Raw genomic sequence first — 25,228 nt, forward strand, 5'->3', positions numbered from 1 at the left:
AAAATATTTGGCCTTCATTATGCTACCCAAAAGGGAAGAAGGATTTTGGCAAAGCCTCCAACCCTGCTTAGCTAAGAGGGCCTTATTAAAACAATTTAGGTCCCTAAACCCCATACCTCCATTCCTTTTCGATCTACCCATCTTTTCCCAAGACATCCAATGAATCCCAGATGATTTAGACATACATTTCCACCAAAATTGCTGCATCATTTTGTTAAGATCCTTACAAAGAGTGACTGGCAACAGAAAAATACTCATACAATAAGTGGGGATTGCTTGAATTACTGCCTTCAACAGTGTTTCTTTGCCAGCTTGTGTAAGAAATTTAAACTTCCAATTGGCAAGTTTTTTCCCTACTTTCTCCTTTATACTGTTAAAAGCTTTCATCTTGGACCTTCCAACCAAAGCAGGTAAACCCAAATAAGAGTCAAAACGATTAGCCTCAGTCAGACCCGAAAGTTTTAGAATCTCAACTCTTCTCTCTTTACTAGTATTTCTACTAAAATAGACAGAAGTTTTCATCAGATTAACCTTCTGGCCAGACCCTGCTTCATAAATCTCCAAAATCCTCAAAACTCTCCTCCATTCCACCAAATTAGCCTTACAAAAGACCAAGCTATCATCTGCAAAAAATAGATGACTTATTCTAGGACCTTTGGGAGAGGTAGGGACACCAGAAATAACACCCTTCCTTTCAGCCTGAAATAGTAAAGAACTCAACACTTTCGCACACAACAAAAACAGGTAGGGTGACAAAGGATCACCCTGGCGAAGCCCTCTAGAGGGTTTAAAAAAGTTCCCTGGGTTACCATTCACAATAATAGCATACTGAACAGAAGTCACACAGGCCATTATAAGCCTAACCCACTTATCATCAAATCCCATTTTCAACATCACAGCCTCTAAGAAACTCCATTCTACCCTATCATATGCTTTAGACATGTCCAATTTAAAACCCATGAAGCCAGTCTTACTCCACATACATGTTTGCATAGAATGCATAGTCTCATATGCAGCTAAAACATTATCAGAAATTAATCTACCTGGGATGAATGCACTTTGGGAAGAAGAAATAATATGAGGCATCACAGATTTAAGTATATTAGCCAAAACCTTTGAAATAATTTTATAAATGACATTGCATAGGCTAATAGGTCTATAATCAGTAACTTTAACAGGAGAAGGAGTCTTAAGGATAAGGGACATATACGTCTTGTTAATGGTAACATCCAGAATGCCAGTATTGAAAAAATGCAAGATAGCTGCACTGACCTCTTTTTGAACAATAGACCAGTTTTGCTGGAAAAAAACAGCAGGGAAGCCATCAGGTCCAGGAGCTTTAAGGGGGGCCATTTGACTCAAGGCTTGGGAAATATCTTCCAAATTCAAATCAGCCATTAAAATCTCATTCATCTGGGGAGACACCTTCCTTTCAATAGCTTCCACACATTGGTCAATCTTCAAATTTGCTCCAGCAGTAAATAGATCCTTAAAAGAAACATTGAAAGCTTCCTCAATCTCCTCTTGGGTAGAACAGAGTCTGCCATCCTTATCCACAATTTTGGAGATTAGCTTTTTTCGATTTTTATGATTCGCACAAGCATGGAAAAACTTCGTATTACGGTCCCCAAGCTTAAGCCAATCCTCTCTTGCCCTTTGTTTCCATTTAAGTTCCTCCTGCTCCAACAGAGAGTAAAGCTCAGATTGTAGGTTGCTCTCCTCTTCAACATTAACCTCGGCCTCTGCCATTTGTACAAAATGTAACCTCTGAGAGACCTCTCGGATTTTATCTTCCACCTTATTATCCTCTTTTCTCACCCACTGCTGCAAATATTCTTGACATTTCCTTAAACCACCATGCACCTTACACCATTGACTCCCCTGCTGAGAACTGTCACTCCAAGCTTTCTTGATTAACTCCTCAAGATCTTTCCTTCTAGCCCAACTCGCCTCATATCTAAAGGACTTGCTTTTCTTCCACTTCACATCTTTATTATTGAGGCAGGATAGCAAAACCGGGTGATGATCTGAGCTGGATCTAGCAAGAACGCTGACTTCAGAGGCTTTAAAGAGATTTCTCCATTCATCATTAGCCACTACTCGGTCTAATCTTTCCCTAATCATCTCGCTACCTCTTCTACCATTTGTCCAAGTATATTTAGGGCCAATAAACCCTAAGTCTACCAAACCACAATCTGCAAGAGCCTGCTGAAAGTCAAAAACATGAGCTGGGGTTCGAGTAAAAGGGACTGATTTTTCTCTCGAAGAAGTAATAGCATTGAAGTCCCCAATACACATCCAAGGTTTAGGGGTAAAATCTGTCAGACGTCTTAAAAGAGACCAGGATTCAGAGCGCTTGTTAACATCTGGGTGCCCATAAAACCCAGTAAATTTCCATAACAATCCTGAATTAGGGTCTTTAATGATTGCATTTATGTGTCTCCTACTATAATTCTGAATTTCAACCTTAACGTCCACCTTCCACAACAAAATTAATCCCCCACTACGGCCTACACAATCCACTGTAAAAATGTTTTCAAACCCCAGTTTTGTCTTCAAAAAAGAGCTTCTATTTTGCCTAAGCTTGGTTTCCATTAAGAAAACCAAAACGGGTTTCTTTTCCCTCACTATTCGCCTGAGGGTTTGAACTGTCCGGAGGTTCCCAAGCCCCCGGCAGTTCCAACTTAGGCAATTCATGGTTGAAGGCGGGGCTGTATGACAGCCTCCGCCTCTTCAATATGCTCCAGATCAGTGAGAGAACTAACCTGCCGACCTCTTTTCTTTGGCTGGGCATCTTCTTGATCTTCATTTTCAGCGTTTAAAGACAACCCCACCTCGTAATCTTCCGAGTTACACTGTCCTTCCGTTGAATACCCCTTCCTTGATACATTGACAAGGAAAGAAGTCCTTAAACAAGTCAAAACTGTACAGCCAACCCATATCATATGCATGGACCACGTCGCATGTGGGTTCTTTGCTGTCAAATATACTGGGTGTCCACCAAATTATGTACACCCAATTGATGCATAACAAATCTCATTTTACTCATCTATTTTGTAAGAGATATGAATACATTTATAATTTTTTTACAATTCTAAAACTTTTTTTTTAAGAGTAAATCATTAAATATTTAGGACTCGCATGTAAGAAAACAAATTCAATGATTAATTTTTAAGAAAAAAAAATTGTTAGAGTTGTACAACAATCATTTCTCATTTTGTAAATTTATCATTGAATCTCTCACATATTTAATGGTGAATTTGTTCATTTCTTATATAGAAGATGGGCAGAAGATGAAAACTATATATATATATATAAAGAATATTTCTTATTTTGGTTTAATTGTAAACAAATCTAGCGATCTGATTTCCATTTTATATTTTTCTTTATTCTATTTTGTCATAGAGTTTATTCCTTATCTTATGTGTTTTAGAGTTTACTTGCTAAGTATTTATAGTCTATCTATAAATAAAGATATATGATACATTTACAATTTTTATACAATTCTAATAATTTTTTTTTTAAATCAATCATTAAATATACAACAGTTGTATAATATTGTTTAATATACTATAATATTCTATTTTTCTGGCCGATCTCGGCGGGTTTCGGTTGTCCGGCTTCGGTCCTCCGTCTGGGTGGCGCCGGTGTTGGCGCGTGTCCCCCACGCGCCAACGTTTGGCTTCTTGGCCCTTTTCCTCCACTGCCGACAGCTTGTTTTTTGGGTGGTCTCTGCTTCAGTGTCATGTGTTTTTTCTCTTTTCTTGGGTCACAGTTTAATTGTGTTGGGTTCAATTTTTACAAGAATATTTGTTGGCTAATTGCTAGATCTGGTCTCTTTTATTTAGAAAATGAGCGTTAATGTAAAGAGGCTCATATGCTTTCTTGTTAAAATTGTATTTCTGCTTAGGCAGCTGTTTATTAAGCCAGATTTTGCTGGCTTAGAGAATGGGGGGCTTGTCCCTTATTTTCAAGTTGTAAGCCTTGGGCTGTTCACCATATCAATGATAGATTATCATTTCCGTTCAAAAAAAAAAAAAAAAAAAGATGTAGCGGAGTCCTCTCAATTCTTTTTATATATATATATATATATATATATATATATATATATTTTATATTTTATACAAAATATTACATAAAGTAAGCCAAACAGAGGTCAGTCATGCAACTACTTCTAGTCTTCTAAGTCTTCGCTAGTTTGCACCTTCTACTTACCTTCCATGAATTTATATATATTTATATATAACTCTTGAATTTTTTTTCCAACAAACGAGAAGCCAGCCACTTTCCATGACTTAATGCTGCAAGGAATCAATGTACCTATTTCTATTTCAATTTTTTTTTGGTGAAGAATTTTGCTTTCTTGCCTCTTCTTCTTTTCTTTTTTTTTTTTTTTTTAACACAATAAATATGCCATATTAATACTACTTAATACATCACACACCCATTTAAACACATTCATAGATCGATTGCAACTTGAAGTACTACAACTTTAATAATTACAATATCCCTACAAACAGACATGATAATCCACAATTAGACAAGTCATATGAAGTAAAATTTAACGGCTAACTTGTCAATTATACATTCTTAATCATTTCACCAAGAGAAGTGTTTAGTTTTATTATCTTATACATCTCTTGTTCATTTCGGTTCAAGATACGTCTAAATCCATTATTGTAACAACTCAGGAAAATATGCTAGCTACTTCTGCGCTATCGCCCCAAAATGACAAATAGCAGGCATGGGGCTGTGCAGATTTTTGCCCTTTTTTATACCCGCTCAGCACCCTTGCAGGTTAAGAATTTTTCACCCACAGTCCGCATTAAAAAAGGGCAATCCGTTGCGAGGTGGGTTCGTGCTGGGATAGGGTGCGGGTTCAACGAGTTAGGGCGGGTGATTTCGTGAAGTTCTGATTCTCTAAAAATACCTGCAAACCCAAACAATGAAGTGAATGAACCACCAGTAAAATTGCAAAACAATTTACCACCAGAAAATACAACAAATGTGGAAGAGTTTAAACCCTATAAATTACCAAAATGAAGAAAGAAGGGACTGAGGAAGGAGGGAATCCGGACTCGGGGGTTCGCAGTTCACACTCGGCACTTCGCAGGGAGGGTGTGACTCAGTTAGGGTTTTAGTGAAGATTGAAGAAGATGAAGATCAGCGCATGCAAGGGGAGGCTGGAGTGAAGTCTGTGAAGAGGAGAAAATGAAGAAAAGAGTAGAAGAGAAGAGGTGTACGTCGCTAGAAGACTCTAGAGAATATGAAAAAATGATGGTGTGTGGCGCACTAGGGTTACTAAAAGAACATAGGGTTTCCTTTCTTTTTTTTCCTTCCTATGGTGCGAGGCGGGGCAGGTCCACGAGGTTTCTAAAAACCCGAACCCGCAACCCGCCCCCTGCACGGGTATACAATTTTTTAACTCGTACCCACAAAAAAAAAAAAAAAAAAAAATCGAGGTTTTACGGGGCGGGGGATGCAGGTTTTGCACAGTCCTAAAAATGACTAGTCAATTTGGAGCTTCTCTAAAATCCATTATAAAATCCAATTTCACTTAGTAACTAAGTAACGTGGGACTTAGCACTCATGATTATCTTTAGAAACCACACACTCTATGTGGGCTACTCCTCACATTCCCAATGTGGGATAAGAGTGTTGCAACTATTGAATCTATGGGACCCAAATCCATATCCTTACAATGAGGTTTTAAGGAGATCGTAGTAAGAGTGCATTTGTGATTGCGATTTTATAGATAAAAAGTACGATTTTAAATCAAATCTAAAAAAATAAATCGTTTGAGAATTGCGTTTTTAAAAAGTTAATATTTGAAAAACGCAAAAAATCACAGGTAAATAGTAGTTTTTTGAAAACGAGGGATTTTAAAAGCTAACATACAATTTTAAAGGCAAAAAATTTCCTTGTCACCCTCGAAGATTCCGACTTCACGAACCTCGTCACTGGAAAGATCGAAGCCGAATGACATCGTTTTCTGCCTCGACCCCAACCAGTCAATCGAGGACAACTATCTTGGTGCCATAGTAACCTGGACCAACGGCGACAACATCGAACAAAATGGTTGCAGAAGCTTTGTGTTGAAGGTCCGCCAAGCCGACAAGCACAGAATCCTCAAGCCGTATCTCCAACACATCCACACGGTGGCCGATGAAATCGAGCAGAGAAAGTAGCGGGACTTGAAGCTACGTGAATATCAAAAACCCAGACAAAGATCGTCATGATCAACTTCTTCATCGCTGCGGTAGTGGTAACGTATGGTGGAGATCTGTTCCCTTCACACACCCTTCGACCTTTGAAACGATCGCCATGGAAGACGATCTCAAAAAAAAAATGTGAAATTCGACCTCAAATCCTTCCTCAAAGCCAAACAGCTTTATCATCGGCTAGGCCACGTTTGGAATCAGAGCTTTCTCTTGTACGGCCTGTCCGGGATTGGGAAGTAGTCTAGCTTCATGGCGGCCATAGCTGATTTCTTATCCTACAATGTCTATGATATTGATATTTCGAAGGTTCTGAATGATTTCGATCTAAATTTTGATTTGTTACAAACGACGAGCAAGTCTATCATTGTTGTGGAAGACTTTGATCAGTTTCTAACAAAGAAATCAACGGCCGTAAGCTTGTACGTCATGTTCATGTCCATTTTTTTCTTTGTGATTTGTTGGCATTCAAAACGTTGTCCAATAGCTACCTAGAGCTCAATGATCACAAGCTTTTCTCTCAGGTTGATGATATTTTCCAGAGCGGGGCGAGCTTGAGCCCGGCCAGGTGATGATTGCGTACTGGAGCTTGCCTACCCGAGCTATATATAAAATTGGTCATCACGACGTGCAAACGGACGGTAACAAGAGGGGTGTTGAAAAGATTAGGTCACGAGTGGGAAATAACACCACCCCAGAGGTGGCACCGACCACCTCTAGGGTGGCTCGCAGGCCACTCCCAAACACCCCTTTTTTTAAATAATAATAATAATAAAATAAATAAATAAGAAATAAATCTTTAGTTGTTTTTATTTTTAAGTTTTTTAGTTTCTTAGTTTTTTAGTTTATTTTTTTTTAATTAAAAAATGCCACGTAACATGTGTATTATAGGCATATTTAGACAAAATATACATTTTTTAAAAACTTTTAAGTAATTTGGAGGTCAGAATCCAAACGTTCACAGTTCAAGAAGTTATTTGTAAAACAAATGATAATTTAAGGGGTTAAATTGTAAATTTTCTTAAAAAAAATTATTCTCAACAATGATTACCAAACGGGACCTCAGTCGCATTGAGAAAAGCTTGGCGGAAAAAGACAAGACAAGAAGTCCTTCAACAAGTGAATAGTAATAAAAGAATGCTAGACATCCAAATACTTCTTTTTTCTTTTTCTTTTTCTTTTTTTTTCTTTTTTTTTTTTTTTCAGAATTTGGTTCCAATCTGATGTGTCACAATCTCATGAGATCTATTGATAAGTCTTGAATTATTCGATTCAAGACCCCTTAATTTGCATTTGTTTGACCTAGTTCTTGTTGTATATATAATGTGTTGTTGTAGTTTTTATGTTTTGTCTTATTTTCAGGTCTTAATTGAAATCTAATTCAAAACACTTGAATTAGACTTGGAAATACATCAAGGGTATTGTAGTCATTTTCAGAGTTTGAGATTGTTCCTGGGAGCTGAAGAATTGGTTAAGGCAATTGGATCAATCGACTTTAAAGTAGATCGATCGAAAATTGGATCGATCGAAATAAAAGTAGATCGATCGACTTCGCGTCTTCCAGAAGGTCAAGATATTTCCAAATCTTTGTGCGATCCAAATTGAAAGTTGAGTTTAATGGACAGAAATGGACGCCGACCAGTTCTGTTTGTGCGGCTAGAATTAACTCTTGATGGTCTTTTGTAAATCTAATTCTCTATATATATGAGATGAGGGTTTTAGGTTAGAACATGCATCTTTTGGGGTTTGTTCGGATTTTCTCAGGTGTATCACTTTAATTTCTCATGTTTTAGTTTACTTTGATGCACGTTTTCTGAGCTTAATTCCAGAGAGCAATTTCTTCTTCTTTTTCCTCTTTGTTCTTCATGTTCTAGCTTAGGTTTTTCTTCCTTTTTGTAATCCGAATTTCATAATTTCAATATAGTTGTTTTTTATTCATTTCTTTCTTGTTTCTTTACTGCTTTCCTTTAAATTCATGCTTAGGTTAGATTCAATTCATGTCTAGCTAAATTAGTTCTTAGGGTTTGATCAAAATCCAATCCAAAAACCTATGTAGTGTTCTTGAGGTTCTTAGGATTTTCTAGATGTGTTTGATGATTATTGAGGGCTAGAGGATATCAAAACCTATGCTAAAAGGTTTTGATATCAAAATTCCAATCTATTTATTCATGGAAAAGAGTTAAACTTATCTATGAGTTTTCTTAGATTTCTTGAGTAAAACCAACATTCTTAGAAATAAGAATGATGTCTTTTGCAATGGTTCTATATGACTTAATGTATGACTACCTATTAGAGTCACCTTATAGGGTATGCTTGGGAACACCGATCATTTCATACCTTTGGTAGTATAGAATGTCTTTCCATTGTAGTTTAATCTTTACATGGAATAGATTGGTATGAAACTAGATACCTTATCATTGTGGCCTAGTTGGGGTTTTCGTATATCTTGTATGCTTATTGAGATGTGTTTTAGAGTAGTAAGTTAGGGAGCATTAGTCACTTCACACCTTTGGTAAAGTAAATGTTTTTCAATTATAGTTTAATCTTTACATGGAGCAGATTAATGTAAAACTAGGTGCTTTATAACTACGTCTTAACGAAAGTATTTTCGTGTCGAGGTCGTCGTAATGGTTGACGCCCATTACGCGCTCATATCAAGCATGTTAGGAAGGTCCATATAGACTTTAAGCATTTCATTGGTTGAGGATTGGATAAGATCAACACCCTAAGTTTTCTCTTAGTTTGTTTTCAATTTCCGCTTTCCTTCACCTTATTGTTGTAGCTTCAATTCTACAACATTTACTTTTATTTTTACTCTTAAGTTAAGTTAGATACGTTCCGTTAGATATCCTGTTACGCAAAACAACCAATAATCTCTGTGGTTCGATTACCCTTACTATAGTACAATCGATACGTACTATTGCGAGTGGTAAACTTATAAATTTAAAATCCACGTAGCCGCTTAGCGCGCTACCATCTATCATTTTGGAAAGTGTGCCATAATCTCATAGGATTGTGACACATCAAGTTGGAAACAAATTCTAAAAAACAAATGTTGAGATCTCTAACATTTCTCAAAGTAATAAATACATGTTACAGAATATATAGACTTGCTACATTGACAAAGAATGAAGTCCTTGAACAAGTCAAAATTGTACCAAAATGAATTTCAGTCTCATATATATATAAAGAAGGACATAGCAATAATATTGTAGGAAAAATATAATTTAGCCCCCAAATTATTACAATTTTTTCGGATGGTATTTTAAACTATCAAGGCTTATATTTTGCCCTTCCAAACTATCAAAACTTTTGAAAAATGCCTATTTTGACGAAATATCTCCATAATACTCATACTACGTGTCATTTTTCAATTAAAAATTAAAAATTAAAATTTTATTTTTTATTTTTAAAAAAATATTGCGATCGACCGGAGGATGTACAGCTTCTTTAATTTTTTTTTTTTTAATAATTTTTTGAAATTTTTTTAATTGAAAAATGGCACATGGCAGAGATATTGTGTGAATATTTTCTCAAAATGGCTATTTTTCAAAGGTTTTAATAGTTTGGGGGTCAAAGTGCAAACATTGATAGTTTAGAGAGCCGTCAAGAGAAATGACGATAGTTTGAAAGGCTAAATTGTATTTTCTCCTAATATTATTCTTGTCATCATTTCTGTTACTTGTGCACGGAAAAAGTCCATGCTTAAGCCTGTGTGTCCGTAACTTACACGGCGAGGTGTGCTCCGATCCCCTTCCCATCACCTCTAATACCGTCATCTCCTCCTCTCATATTCACCTTCAACTTAATTTTCAATTCCTCTTCAAACAAATCGATAAATAAATATTTATAATTCAGGATATTTTCAAAAGATACAAAAAAATAAATAAAAATTGTTAAGAATATATATATATATTTCTCATTTAGGTTTGATTGTAAAATATATCGATTTGATTTCCATTTTCTTGCTGAGTTTATTTATTTCCTTAGGTGTTTTAGAAATATTTACTTGCTAACTATTTCTAGTCTCTCTATAAATAAAAATTGTATAATATTGTTTAATATATTTTATATCTTATACAAAATATTACATAAAGTAAGCCAAACGGAGGTCAGTCAAATTGCATGCAACTACTTCTAGTCTTCTAAGACTTCACTAGTTTGCACCTTCTACTTACCTTCCACGAATTTCCAATAACAACTCTTGAATTTTTTATTTGAATTTTCTTGCCAACAAACGAGAAGCCAGTCACTTTCCATGACTTAATGCTACAAGGAGTCAATGTACCTATTTCTATTTCAATTTTATTTATTTATTTATTATTATTTTTTTTTGGTGAAGAATTTTGCTTTCTTGCATTTTTTTTTGGTTAACACAATAAATATGTCATATTAACACTACTTATTACATCGCACACCCATTAAACACATTCATAAATCGACTGCAACTAGGACTACTACAGGCTGCATTGTCAACTATACATTTTTAATCATTTCACCAAAAGAAATGTCATCTATTGTCCATTTCGATTCAAGGGATATGCAAATTCACTATTGTAACGATTCAGAAAAAAGTGTTAGCTACATCTACGGTATCGCCTCAAAATGACTAGTCAATTTGAAGCTTCCCTATAATCCCTTATAAATCACAGTTTCACTTAGTATCTAAGCAATGTAGGACTTAGCACTCATGACTATTTTTAGAAACCACACTCTATGTGGGCTACTCCTCACCTTCCCAATGTCGGATAGGGGTATCACAACTATTGAATCTATGGGACCTAAATCCATCTCCGTACAATCTCATTGTAAGGATATCGTAGTAAGGGTGCATTTGAGATTGTAATTCGATAGACAAAAAGTACAATTTTAAACTAAATCTAAGAAAATGAATCATTTAAAAATTGCGTTTTTAAAAAGTTGAGATTTGAAAAACGCAAAAAATTTGCTTTTCCAAATTGCAAGTAGAGGGCGGTTTTTTGAAAACGTGAGATTTTAAAAGTTAACATCCAATTTTAAAGGCCGAACTGCAATTTAACTAAACGCTTAACTGTATTTTTAAAACTAATTTTTCCAAATCGTATATTTTTTAAATCTCATTTTTTAAAATTAAAAACCCAAACAAATCACCTATATTACCCCAAATATATCTTTCTTGAAAAATCTAGCAATTAATAATTGAAGTGAAATTGGTAGACAATTACTTATCACCAACAACCCCGCCGGCTAAGGATACCCCACCCCCCACCATCTTTTTAGTCTATTATTTTGTCTGAATGTCTCCATCTATATATATATATATATATATATTCTTTGCAGGGAGGGTGTGACTCAGTTAGGGTTTTAGTGAAGATTGAAGAAGATGAAGATCAGCGCATGCAAGGGGAGGCTGGAGTGAAGTCTGTGAAGAGGAGAAAATGAAGAAAAGAGTAGAAGAGAAGAGGTGTGCGTCGCTAGAAGACTCTAGAGAATATGAAAAAATGATGGTGTGTGGCGCACTAGGGTTACTAAAAGGACATAGGGTTTCCTTTCTTTTTTTCCCTTCTTGTGGTGTGAGGCGGGGCAGGTCCACGAGGTTTCTAAAAACCCGAACCCGCAACCCGCCCCCCTGCACGGGTATACAATTTTTTAACTCGTACCCACAAAAAAAAAAAAAAAAATCGAGGTTTTACGGGGCAGGGGATGCAGGTTTTGCACAGTCCTAAAAATGACTAGTCAATTTGGAGCTTCTCTAAAATCCATTATAAAATCCAATTTCACTTAGTAACTAAGTAACGTGGGACTTAGCACTCATGACTATCTTTAGAAACCACACACTCTATGTGGGCTACTCCTCACATTCCCAATGTGGGATAAGAGTGTTGCAACTATTGAATCTATGGGACCCAAATCCATATCCTTACAATGAGGTTGTAAGGAGATCGTAGTAAGAGTGCATTTGTGATTGCGATTTTATAGATAAAAAATACGATTTTAAATCAAATCTAAAAAAATAAATCGTTTGATAATTACGTTTTTAAAAAGTTGATATTTGAAAAACACAAAAAATCACAGGTAAATAGTAATTTTTTGAAAACGCGGGATTTTAAAAGCTAACATACAATTTTAAAGGCAAAAAATTTCCTTGTCACCCTCGAAGATTCCGACTTCACGAACCTCGTCACTGGAAAGATCGAAGCCGAATGACATCGTTTTCTGCCTCGACCCCAACCAGTCAGTCGAGGACAACTATCTCGGTGCCATAGTAACCTGGACCAACGGCGACAACATCGAACAAAACGGTTGTAGAAGCTTCGTGTTGAAGGTCCGCCAGGCCGACAAGCACAGAATCCTCAAGCCGTATCTCCAACACATCCACACGGTGGCCGATGAAATCGAGCAGAGAAAGTAGCAGGACTTGAAGCTACGTGAATATCAAAAACCCAGACGAAGATCGTCATGATCAACTTCTTCATCGCCGCGGTGGTGGTAACGTATGGTGGAGATCTGTTCCCTTCACGCACCCTTCGACCTTTGAAACGATCGCCATGGAAGACGATCTCAAAAAAAAAATGTGAAATTCGACCTCAAATCCTTCCTCAAAGCCAAACAGCTCTATCATCGGCTAGGCCACGTTTGGAATCAGAGCTTTCTCTTGTACGGCCCGTCCGGGACTGGGAAGTAGTCTAGCTTCATGGCGGCCATAGCTGATTTCTTATCCTACAATGTCTATGATATTGATATTTCGAAGGTTCTGAATGATTTCGATCTAAATTTTGATTTGTTACAAACGACGAGCAAGTCTGTCATCGTTGTGGAAGACTTTGATCAGTTTCTAACAAAGAAATCAACGGCCGTAAGCTTGTACGTCATGTTCATGTCCATTTTTTTCTTTGTGATTTTTTGGCATTCAAAACGTTGTCTAATAGCTACCTAGAGCTCAATGATCACAAGTTTTTCTCTCAGGTTGATGATATTTTCCAGAGCGGAGCGAGCTTGAGCCCGGCCAGGTGATGATTGTGTACTGGAGCTCGCCCACCCGAGCTATATATAAAATTGGTCATCACGGCGTGCAAACGGACGGTAACAAGAGGGGTGTTGAAAAGATTAGGTCACGAGTGGGAAATAACACCACCCCAGAGGTCGCACCAACCATCTCTAGGGTGGCTCGCAGGCCACTCCCAAACACCCATTTTTTTTTTAAATAATAATAATAATAAGAAGAAATAAATCTTTAGTTGTTTTTATTTTTAAGTTTTTTAGTTTCTTAGTTTTTTAGTTTATTTTTTTTTAATTAAAAAATGCCACGTAACATGTGTATTATAAGCATATTTAGACAAAATATACATTTTTTAAAACCAAACGTTCATAGTTCAAGAAGTTATTTGTAAAACAAATGATAATTTAGGGGGCTAGTAAATTTTCCTAAAAAAAAATTATTCTCAACAATGATTACCAAACGGGACCTCAGTCGCATTGAGAAAAGCTTGGCGGAAAAAGACAAGACAAGAAGTCCTTCAACAAGTGAATAGTAATAGAGGAATGCTAGACATCCAAACACTTTTTTTTTTTTTTTTTTTTTTTTTTCAGAATTTGGTTCCAATTTGATGTGTCACAATCTCATGAGATCTATCATTTTGGAAAGTATGCCACAATATTATAGGATTGTAACACATCCCGTTAAAACCAAATTCTAAAAAAAAAAATGTTGAGAACTCTAACATTTCTCAAAGTAATAAATACATATCACAGAATATACAGACTTGCTACATTGACAAAGAATGAAGTCCTTGAACAAGTCAAAATTGTACCAAAATGAATTTCAGTCTCATATATATATAAAGAAGGACATAGCAATAATATTGTAGGAAAAATATAATTTAGCCCCCAAATTATCACAATTTTTTCGGATGGTATTTCAAACTATCAAGGCTTATATTCTGCCCTTCCAAACTATCAAAACTTTTGAAAAATGCATATTTTGACGAAATATCTCCATAACACCCATACTACGTGTCATTTTTCAATTAAAAATTAAAAATTAAAATTTTATTTTTTATTTTTAAGAAAATATTGTGATCGATTGGAGGACGTACAACTTCTTTAATTTTTTTTTTTAATTTTTTTTAATAATTTTTTGAAATTTTTTTAATTGAAAAATGGCACATGGCAGAGATATTATGTTAATATTTTCTCAAAATGGGTATTTTTCAAAGGTTTTAATAGTTTGGAGGTCAAAGTGTAAACATTGATAGTTTAGAGAGCCGTCAAGAAAAATGATGATAGTTTGAAAGGCTAAATTGTATTTTCTCCTAATATTATTCTTGTCATCATTTCTGTTACTTGTGCTCGGAAAAAGTCCATGCTTAAGCCTGTGTGTCCGTAACTTACACGGCGAGGTGTGCTCCGATCCCCTGCCCATCGCCTCTAATACCGTCGTCTTCTCCTCTCATATTCACCTTCGACTTAATTTTCAATTCCTCTTCAAACAAATCGATAAATAAATATTTATAATTCAGGATATTTTCAAAAGATACAAAAAAATAAATAAAAATTGTTAAGAATATATATATATATATTTCTCATTTAGGTTTGATTGTAAAATATATCGATTTGATTTCCATTTTCTTGCAGAGTTTATTTATTTCCTTACGTGTTTTAGAAATATTTACTTGCTAACTATTTCTAGTGTCTCTATAAATAAAAATTGTATAATATTGTTTAATATATTTTATATTTTATATTTTATACAAAATATTACATAAAGTAAGCCAAACGGAGGTCAGTCAAAGTGCATGCAACTACTTCTAGTCTTCTAAGACTTCACTAGTTTGCACCTTCTACTTACCTTCCACGAATTTCCAATAACAACTCTTGAATTTTTTATTTGAATTTTCTTGCCAACAAACGAGAAGCCAGTCACTTTCCATGACTTAATGCTACAAGGAGTCAATGTACCTATTTCTATTTCAATTTTATTTTTTTATTTATTTTTATTTTTATTTTTTTGGTGAAGAATTTTGCTTTCTTGCATTTTTTTTTGGTTAACACAATAAATATGTCATATTAACCCTACTTATTACATCGCACACCCATTAAACACATTCATAAATCGACTGCAACTAGGACTACTACAGGCTGACTTGTCAACTATACATTCTTAATCATTTCACCAAAAGAAATGTCATCTATTGTCCATTTCGATTCAAGAGATGTGTAAATTCACTATTGTAACGATTCAGAAAAAAGCGTTAGCTACATCTACGGTATCGCCTCAAAATGACTAGTCAATTTGAAGCTTCTCTATAATCCCTTATAAATCACAGTTTCACTTAATATCTAAGCAATGTAGGACTTAGCACTCATGACTATCTTTAGAAACTACACTCTATGTGGGCTACTCCTCACCTTCCCAATGTGGGATAGGGGTGTCACAACTATTGAATCTATGGGACCTAAATCCATCTCCGTACAATCTCATTGTAAGGATATCGTAGTAAGGATGCATTTGAGATTGCGATTCCATAGACAAAAAGTGCAATTTTAAACTAAACCTCAAAAAATGAATCGTTTAAAAATTATGTTTTTAAAAGGTTGAGATTTGAAAAACGCAAAAAATTTGCTTTTCCAAATTGTAAGTAGAGGGCGGTTTTTTGAAAACGTGGGATTTTAAAATTTAACATCTAATTTTAAAGGCCGAACTGCAATTTAACCAAACGCTTAATTGTGTTTTTAAAACTAATTTTTTCGAATCATATATTTTTTAAATCGCATTTTTTAAAATTACAAATCCAAACAAATCACCTATATTACCCCAAATATCTTTCTTGAAAAATCTAGCAATTAATAATTGAAGTGAAATTGGTAGACAATTACTTATCACCAACAACCCCGCCGGCTAAGGATACCCCATCCCCCACCATCTTTTTAGTCTATTATTTTGTCTGAATGTCTCCATCTATATATATATATATATTCTTTGATTGACTTGAAAGACGAGATGAACCTCACTCTCATAATTGAAGCAGCTTGGGTCTCCTGTTTCTATGGTACTGTTGAATTGACTGAGTTTGTCACTTTCCTCCCACATTCGCCTCATCTTCCATACAATTTAAAGAATTAAGATTCCCCCAAATTTTTTCTTCGAATTTGATAGAATTGAGGCAAATAGTTGTGAGTGAGCATTTATAGGATCCACCAGACCAAATAAAAGTTGGGCTGCCCAACTGCTTATCCGGTCAGGTGGATCCCATAAATGCTTACTCACAACTACTTGCCCGAATTTTATCAAATTCGGGCAAAGAATTTGAGGGGATCCTGATCCCAATTTTAATGGTACTTCACGGTGGTTAGACCGACAAAGATATGTTTGAATGACACGTGTTTACTGTCATTTTATTGCAATTTTTTTTTTTTATATAAATTTTTAAATTCACGTGCAGTTTCATATATTCAATAATGAATTTACCAGATCGATCTCTTATACGGAGACAGTTCTCTGGTACAAATTATGTGCAAAAGGATGATTATTTGAATAATTCAATTTTTTTTTTTTCTTTTATGACAGAGAAATATATCTGGAGCTCTAAATTCATGATCACTTCCTCAAAAAAATAAATATTAATGATAATAGTCTATCCATATATATTCAACTAATTCAAGTGAAACGTCCAGTGAGATATTAAAAAAAAAATATGATAAATTTATCATTTCATATGTAACATTAGGTCTTGTGGGCACGTATATATTATTATAAAAGAAAAGAGTAGTGGTACAGTACTTCACACCTATTTTATTGGACAATAATTATCTCCGCTTCAAATGTTGTCGTGATTTAAAGTTTGTGTATCTAACGGTCTATATAATGTCACAACATTTAAATTTTTTAAAAGTTGACATATCAACATCGACTTTATGTACCTTTAAAAATCCTGACAATAAAATGGATAATATTATCTATTTCATTTGAAACGAAAAGGATCTTTGTCACATTTATCACACCCACTTAATTTATACCGTTGATGTGTCATGAGCTGAATGGAGGTAGAATTTTTTTTTTTTTTTACGTGGTCATTCAACTCATGTCACGTCAACCGATGTAAAGAATAAATTTATTCAAAAACAAACTATCAAAGAAAGCATAGCGGTTACTCTTTATTTCAATTTATTACATTCATTTCACACTAATTGATTTGGCGTATTTAAAATAATTTATCACGTCAGCCACTCTAAAAAACGAAAAAACAAACAAAAGAACGGAACATTATATTTCACTATGTTTTCGAATTAAACGTTCACGTCAACCCACTCTATCGACAAACGAAAACAATGACCCTGTGAACCAACCAATAATTTGTTTAAAGAGTAAATGACCCTGAAATTTCCTGTTGTCCCACATAAAGCAATTAAACCTCTATACATGATCACTATATAAAGGGAGCAATGCTCATGCCTTTTAGTCTCAAACCCAAGAAAAGCAAAAGGATATATAATTAACCCAGTGTTTACTAACCATGGTCCGTGAGAGGAAGGTCGTTGACGAGGTGTCGGGTTGGTTGCGAGTCTACGATGATGGCTCAGTGGACAGGACTTGGACCGGACCGCCTGAGGTCAAGTTCATGGCCGACCCAGTCCCTCCCCATGAAGAATTCGTCGACGGAGTAGCCGTGAAAGACGTTGTCATCAATGAAATGTCTGGTCTTAAGGCTCGGATTTATCTACCGGAGAAAAAGCTTGGCGAAAACGATAAGCTTCCAATCCTTCTTCACTTCCATGGAGGTGGGTTTTGCATTAGCGAAGCTGACTGGTACATGTACTACCACGTCTACACTCGCCTTGCACGTTCAGCCGGAGTGGTTTGTGTCTCGGCGTTCTTACGCCGGGCCCCCGAGCACCGTCTCCCGGCTGCCGTCGACGATAGCTACTCGACACTCCTCTGGCTTCGCTCGCTGGCTCAAGGTGAATCTCTTTAAATCACAATTTTTCTTAAAAGATTAAGTCGAAAAGAAAAAGTAAATTTAATTATTTTAATTAAATATTTTAATACTCTTTTTCATGTACATGTAGATTCAAACTCTCTTTGATAAGTGCCAATTCAATGTGAGTTTGTTAAATTATTACTTATTTTAAAAGTATAAATTAATAAAAAAATATTAAATTAAATATTTTAAAGCTCCTCCTTTTATATATGTATATATATATATATATATATATATATATGTGGATTCAAACTTGGACCAACTTAAACTAAGAACAAAAAGTAAATTTAATTATTTAATCAGATATTTTAACACTCCTCATCATGTGTGAATTCAACATCTTCCTTAATAAGCAAGGCCCCATGCATGCATAGAAGTTAAATATTTAAATTGAAATGTGAAGTAAACTGCGGGATTAGGGTTCAAATTTAGGACTTCTTATTTTTTTGATATCATGTTAAATCATCTTTTATCCTAAAAGTAAACTAACAGAAAAAAGTAAAATTTAATCATTTAACAGGTGAATCACATGAGCCATGGCTCAAGGAGAGTGCGGACTTCAATCGTGTTTTCCTTATCGGAGATAGCTCCGGAGGGAACCTTGTCCATGAAGTGGCTGCAAGAGCAGGGAAGATGGATTTGAGCCCGTTAAGACTAGCCGGAGGGATTCCGATCCACCCAGGATTTGTGCGGTCAGAGAGGAGCAAGTCCGAGCTTGAGCAACCGCAATCTCCTTTCCTAACGCTAGACATGTTGGACAAGTTTCTGAGCTTTTCGTTGCCGAAGGGCTGCACCAAAGACCACCCGATAACCTGTCCAATGGGGTCGGCAGCGCCGCCATTGGAGAAGCTTAACCTGCCGCCATTCCTACTCTGCCTAGCAGAGACTGACTTGGTCATAGACACTGAGATGGAGTACTACCAGGCCATGAAGAAGGCTAACAAGGATGTGGAGCTGTTTATTAGCCATGGAATGAGTCACAGCTTCTATCTTAACAAAATTGCAGTGGATATGGACCCAAATACGGCTGCCCAAACGGAAAATCTTATTGCAGGGATCAAAGAATTCATCAATAACCACTAAATCACTTGCATTTGATTAAGCAATAAATGTTCTAATATTATGTTGTGTACCTTTCTTGTCTCACTAGTTTGCACGTGTGAGAGAAAGTTTTGCTTTTGGTTTGATTTTTGTTTGCTGTGTATGCATGTTTCTGTATAATTGTTTAAGTGGTTATTGTGAAATCGGTGCATATTGCAACCAATTTGTGCTCGATGGATACCGATTTGGTTAAACTTTTAACCGTTAGAATCATAATATTCCATAACGTTTGTGAATTCAATATCTACGGTTGTAACACCACGATCTTATATTAGGAAGAAATGAATAGTTCACATAGAGTGAGTGGTTTATAAAGATACTCATAGATACTAAGTCCCACAATGCCTAGTTATTAGGTGAAACTGGACTTTATAAGAAATTTTAGGAAAATTCTAAGTTGACTAGTCATTTTGGGGTGATAATACAGATCTGACTAACGTTTTTTCCTGGATCGTTACAAATGGTATCAGAATCACATATTAACGATAGGTCATGTGGTACTAGAGCGCTACATGACGAGGACGTCAGGAGTTTTAAAATGGGAGTTTGTAACACATCAATCTTATATTCTTTATAAAGCGTAGTTTCATTTAGTAGTTAGGTAATTTGAGATTTAACACCCATAAATATCTTTATATAACATAAGTTTGTTAATGTATTTCGGGGTATTTTTTATTTTCGGTTTGAAATTTGTTTTTAATGTCGCGTGCAGGTGACAATATATTTTGTATTTTGAGTACTTTATTAATATATTTATTCAAAAAATAGAAAATAAAATTTTTAACAAACATGGTGATATTTAAAGCATTATATAGTTAAAAATTAAAAAATTAAAAAAAATAATAATAAAAAAATAATAATAAAAAAAAAAAAAAAGAAGAAGAAGAAGAAGAAGAGAAAGGCCTTTAAACCAAATGGGACAAAACAGTAGGCCATAGGACTGGGAACATGTTTTTCAGTTTTCACGTGATCATATATCATTGAGAATTTAACAACAATTGCCGTTTTAGAAATAGCCTTAAAAAAACATGAGAAAGGCGTTTAAACCAAATGGGACAAAACAGTATGGCCGTTGGACTCTGAACATGTTTTTCAGTTTTCACGTGAGCATCGATCGTATCATGCCGACTTCAATAAATAATGGGAAAATTATAATTTAACTCTTCAAATTACAATTACAAGCCATTTTAAAAGTAGTCTTTTAAATTATCGACACTCGAATTTTAATTTGGCATTTCAAACTATCAAAGAGTTTCAAGAATATAAATTTTGTTAAAAATATGCCTATAATAACCCTATCATGTGTCATTTTTCAATTAAAATATAATAAATTTTAATTAACTTTTTTTTTTTAAGAAAAAAGAAAAATTACAGTTCAGTGCCTTCAAACTATCGGCCGTTTTAAAAGTAGCTCCCAAAACTACCAAACCTTGAACTCTGGCCCCTCAAACTACCAAAAAGTTTTAAAAATATTTTTTTTGTCGAAATATGTCTATAATTCTCCTGCCACGTGTCATTTTTCAATTAAAAAATAAAAACTAAAATTTACAAAACTAAAAAAAAAAAATTAAAAAATATATATACCGGCCACCTCCATTTTTGCCAAGAAGGTGGCCGAGCCACCCCAAAAGCCGGTTTTGAGGGGTGGCTGAATCCACCCCCGTTTGGCTTAGGGGTGGGTTCAACCATCCCAAAACAGCCGCTCTAGGGGTGGCCGAACCACTCCCATGGCAATTTTTTTAAAAAAAAAATTTCTTTTTGGTCCTTGGGGTGCCTGGAACCCTAACCTTTTTTTTTCTTTCTTTTTTTTTTTCTTTTTGACCCTTAGGTGTAGGTTCGGCCACCTCAAACCGGCCGATCTGGGGGTGGCCGAGGTCATGGCCAAACCCTAACCCTTTTTTGTTTTTCCTTTTATTTTCTTTTCTTTTTTAGCCCTTAGGGTTGGCCAAACCCACCCCAGTTTGGGGTGGCTGAACCACTCCTACGGGTCATGGGGGTAGTTCGGCCACTCCCAAGTCAAACCCTAACCTTTTTTTTTTTTTTTTTGGCCCTTGTGGGTGGCCGAACCACTCTCATTTGCCTTGGCTGTTAGTTCAACCACCCCCAAGGCCAAACCCTAACCTTTTTTTTTTTTGTATTTTTTTTTTTTCTTTTTGGCCCTTGGGGGTGGCCAAACCACCCCCAACCCCCAAGGGTCATGAGCCACTCCCTTGGCCAAAATGAGGGTGTCCGGCCACACTCATATTTTTTTTTTTAGTTTTTAATTGAAAAATGATACGTGTCAAGGGTATTATAAGCATATTTCGACAAAATAGGTTTGTATTTTTTAAAAAAAAAAAAAAAACTTTTTGGTAATTTGGTTGCTACTTTCAAAACGGCTAGTAGTTTTGGGGGCTAAATTGTAATTTTCTTTTTAATTTTAAATTTAATTTGATTATTTTTTAATTGAAAAATGACACGTGACAGGGGTATTATAGGCATATTTCGACAAAATAGGTCTTTTTGAAACTTTTTGGTAATTTGAAGGGCCAGAGTCCAATGATTAAAAATAAGGTAGTTTTTCCAACGTTAAAATTTCAATTTTACTCTTATATATATAAAAATTTTTGAATAAATTTGGATAGTCAAAAAGAGAAATGTTTAACATATTCTTATTCTTACACTCTCTAATGTGATATTAAGAATCACTATTAAAAATTTGGATGTATCATTATTGAATTTTGAATTTAATAATAATTTTTATTGCAACGTCAAATAGAATACATTTCGAAGTGTACGAATGAGAGTATATGTAAGTGTTTTGGGATGGTCTAGTCACCCCTAAAAGCATGTTTTAAGAGTGGTCTGGCACCCCCCAATTTATTTTGGGATGGCCAACCATTTTCTTGGAAGTGGTCGAATACTCATAAAAAACGCTAAAGGTGATCGAATCACCCCTAAAAGCATGTTTTAAGGGTAGTCTGACCTCCTCCAACTCGTTATCGAGATGGGAGACCACCCCAAAACAGGTCAACAAATTATCATATTAATTAAATAATTAAATTTTTTATTTTTTATCAGTTTTAATTTTTTGATAAGTGATGATTTAACATGGTATTAAAGTAATAGTCTTGAGTTCGAACGTTAAATATGTCATTCACCTTCCATTTAATTAATTATTCAGGAAAAGTTTGACAACACGTAAACCCTAAACCCTAAACCCTAAAAAAGAGTATTAAGATATTAGTTAAAATGTTTTTTTGTATGCAGTAAATCTTAGGCTATGTTTGGGAACAACTGTCCAAGCCAGAGTAGTGCTTTGCTACTGTTCATGCATTTTTTTCTCACTTTTTTACATTTTCCAATAACAATCAACATAAAGGCCTTCCAACTTTTTTCACTTTTTATATCACATCAATAATTTTTTATTACTATTCAAATAAAAAAAAAATCACTACAATATAAATTTTTTTCACTTTTTTATACAAATTCTTTTTACTTTATATCACATCATCACTTTTTACTAATTTCAATATTAACAACCCACTACTTTGTTATGTACAAATATTTGCAAAACATACCTTTAATCCCACTTTTTTCACTCTTCTTCGAGGTTGTGCTTTTGACTACTTTAAAAAGTAGAAAAAAAGAAAAAAGCAATATAAACAACTTTTGCCTTTGACGACCTCACTAGTCGCTAAACTGAAAATGTGAAAAAAATAACTATATTCTTACTTTATAATTAAATGAAAAAAAATATATATATATATATATATAAATGAAAAATGAAATTGACTTCAAAAATAAAGTGTGTACATACGTGTCAACAAAAATTAAAGTACAGCGGAAAATAAATGACACACAGATTTTTGTTGACGAAGTGAAAACTCAATCAAGAGAAAAACCACTCCGGGACAGCCAAACCCAGAAATTCCACTATTCAGAAGACAAAGCTAGATACAAGATAGTAACACTCACATGTACCGATACAGTGGTTGTACCTTGATCTCTGACGTGTAACCCAACACGAACGCTTCCCAATCAGGTCACCTACCTGAATGGGTCTTCAATGGAATTCTTTATCTTAGAGCCGACCTCTAAGATAGACTTCGGTTTATAGCACAGCACACTTGTAAAACTGCTTCAGAGGGATTGATGACTTCTCTGAGCTCTAATGGAATTCACATCGAATTCTTGCAGTTCTCAATGCACAGGGGCCTCTATTTATAGGCTGGGGGCTCAAATGAGTGTCAGACAAAATATACATGGGCGCCATCTGAACGGTGGACATGGGCCGTCCGGACGGACAACTGTGCGACAAGATTTTCCAAAAATTTTGCGAGAAAATATTTCATTTTTAAGAGCTTTGTCTGGACGGGATGGCACATCGTCCGGACAGTCGCACGTCCGCTGTAAGTAATTTCCTTATAAGGCTTCACGCGTCCGGATCATGGGGGATGAGCGTCCAGACGGCTATTCTTCAAAACGCAATTTTCATATTTATAATGCGCGCGTCCGGACCATTTTAGGCAGTCGTCCGGACGGTTGAAGTCGAATCGGCAATTTCCTTCTTTGACGAACGCGCGTCCGGACCACAGCTGTCAAACGTCCGGACGGTGACATTTGAATTGCGATTCTTGCCTTAAGAAAACGCGCGTCCGGACGGGATACCACATCGTTCGAACAGTTGATCGATCTTCCCTTTCTTGGAACTTAGAAAGAAATCTGAAACTGATCGAGTACCGAGAGGCGTTTGGACGTGCTGCTGAAACGTCCGGACGGATGCAAGCTGGATAGAACCTTCTCGACACTGATGGGCGTCCAGACGGAATACCACGTCATTCGAACGGCTGACAGGGAACCGAAATAAATCCTTGAAAACTTCACAGAATCTTCTCGAGGAATATAGCTGAAGAGTAGATTCTGGATAAAGCAGTATTCCTGTGAAAGCAGTAACATTACATAAAAGTGATTTTGTCCAACAGAATGCAGCCAACACAAAAGCTAACAATAAAAAATTTAAAATGGAGAGGATCTTATTCCGTTGTGCTTTTGACTACTTTAAAAAAGTAGAAAAAAAAAAAAAAAAAAAAAAAAAAAAAAAAAAAAAAAAGGCAAAATTAACAGCTTTTGCCTTTGACGACCTCACTAGTCAATACACTAGAGCCAAATTGAGTACCAAATTGGCTCTCAAGTTTCCATAAACTTTCAAGCCATAATTGATTGTTTGTCGGCTTTGAATAGACAGTAGCTCTAGTTGAGAAATCACATCACATCAACAACAATTATTTGATAATTCAATCAAAATGAGTTGCTTGGGATCACTTTTATTTTATTTTTGTTTTGTTTAAATAGTAGTAAGAATTAATTTACGTGATATTGTCAAAAAAATATTAAAAAAGAAATTACGTGATATAAAGATGAAAGTAGCTAGTTTAAATTTTGTGCAAGAGAAAAGTGAAAAAAAAAAAAAAATGAAAAAAGAGAGGAAGAGAGGCCTTTGCCAAAATATTCACAAAACATTTAAATCTATTTTCATTTTTCACCCTTATGTCATTTTAGAATATATTTTCAAATAATAATAATAATAAAAAATCATCTAAAAAGCATGAGCAAACCCAATTTTTGAGCCCGTTCGGCAATCCACTCTTTTTTCTTTCTACAAATTAGCAAACATATTTTTTTTCACTTCTCGCTCACCAAAAATTCAAAACTCTCATTTCTCATCTTAAAAACATTTGTCAAACAATCCCTAAAAAAATGTTATAGTGTAATATAAAAATAAAAATAATTTTGAGCGTTTTTGTTAGTATTTTATATTTTGTATTGTTTGTTTATTTATTTATTTTTTTTATAAAAAAAAGTAGGTTAAGCAATTTAAAAACTTGATGGTAACTGCTTTGATTTGTGCTACTCGTGTCAATTGATGCAGCATCCGCTGATTGAGAGATCTTTTCTTGTTTGCTTTGCTTT

General features: G+C 35.0%; 1 protein-coding gene and 1 pseudogene across 1 annotated transcript; both read left to right on the plus strand.

Moving 5' to 3' along the window:
• The first annotated feature begins 5,039 nt into the window (after window positions 1-5,039).
• On the plus strand, window positions 5,040-16,794 carry LOC133879229 (uncharacterized; annotated as a pseudogene).
• Window positions 16,795-17,649: 855 nt separating this feature from the next.
• On the plus strand, window positions 17,650-19,439 carry LOC133880629 (carboxylesterase 15-like). The gene is made up of 2 exons (XM_062319611.1): window positions 17,650-18,155; window positions 18,696-19,439. Exons 1-2 carry the CDS (start codon window positions 17,711-17,713, stop codon window positions 19,256-19,258), a joined length of 1,008 nt encoding a protein of 335 aa, XP_062175595.1. The 5' UTR covers window positions 17,650-17,710; the 3' UTR covers window positions 19,259-19,439.
• Window positions 19,440-25,228: the final 5,789 nt, after the last annotated feature.

This window comes from Alnus glutinosa, chromosome 10, assembly GCF_958979055.1.
Source record: "Alnus glutinosa chromosome 10, dhAlnGlut1.1, whole genome shotgun sequence".
Classification (NCBI taxonomy): domain Eukaryota; kingdom Viridiplantae; phylum Streptophyta; class Magnoliopsida; order Fagales; family Betulaceae; genus Alnus; species Alnus glutinosa.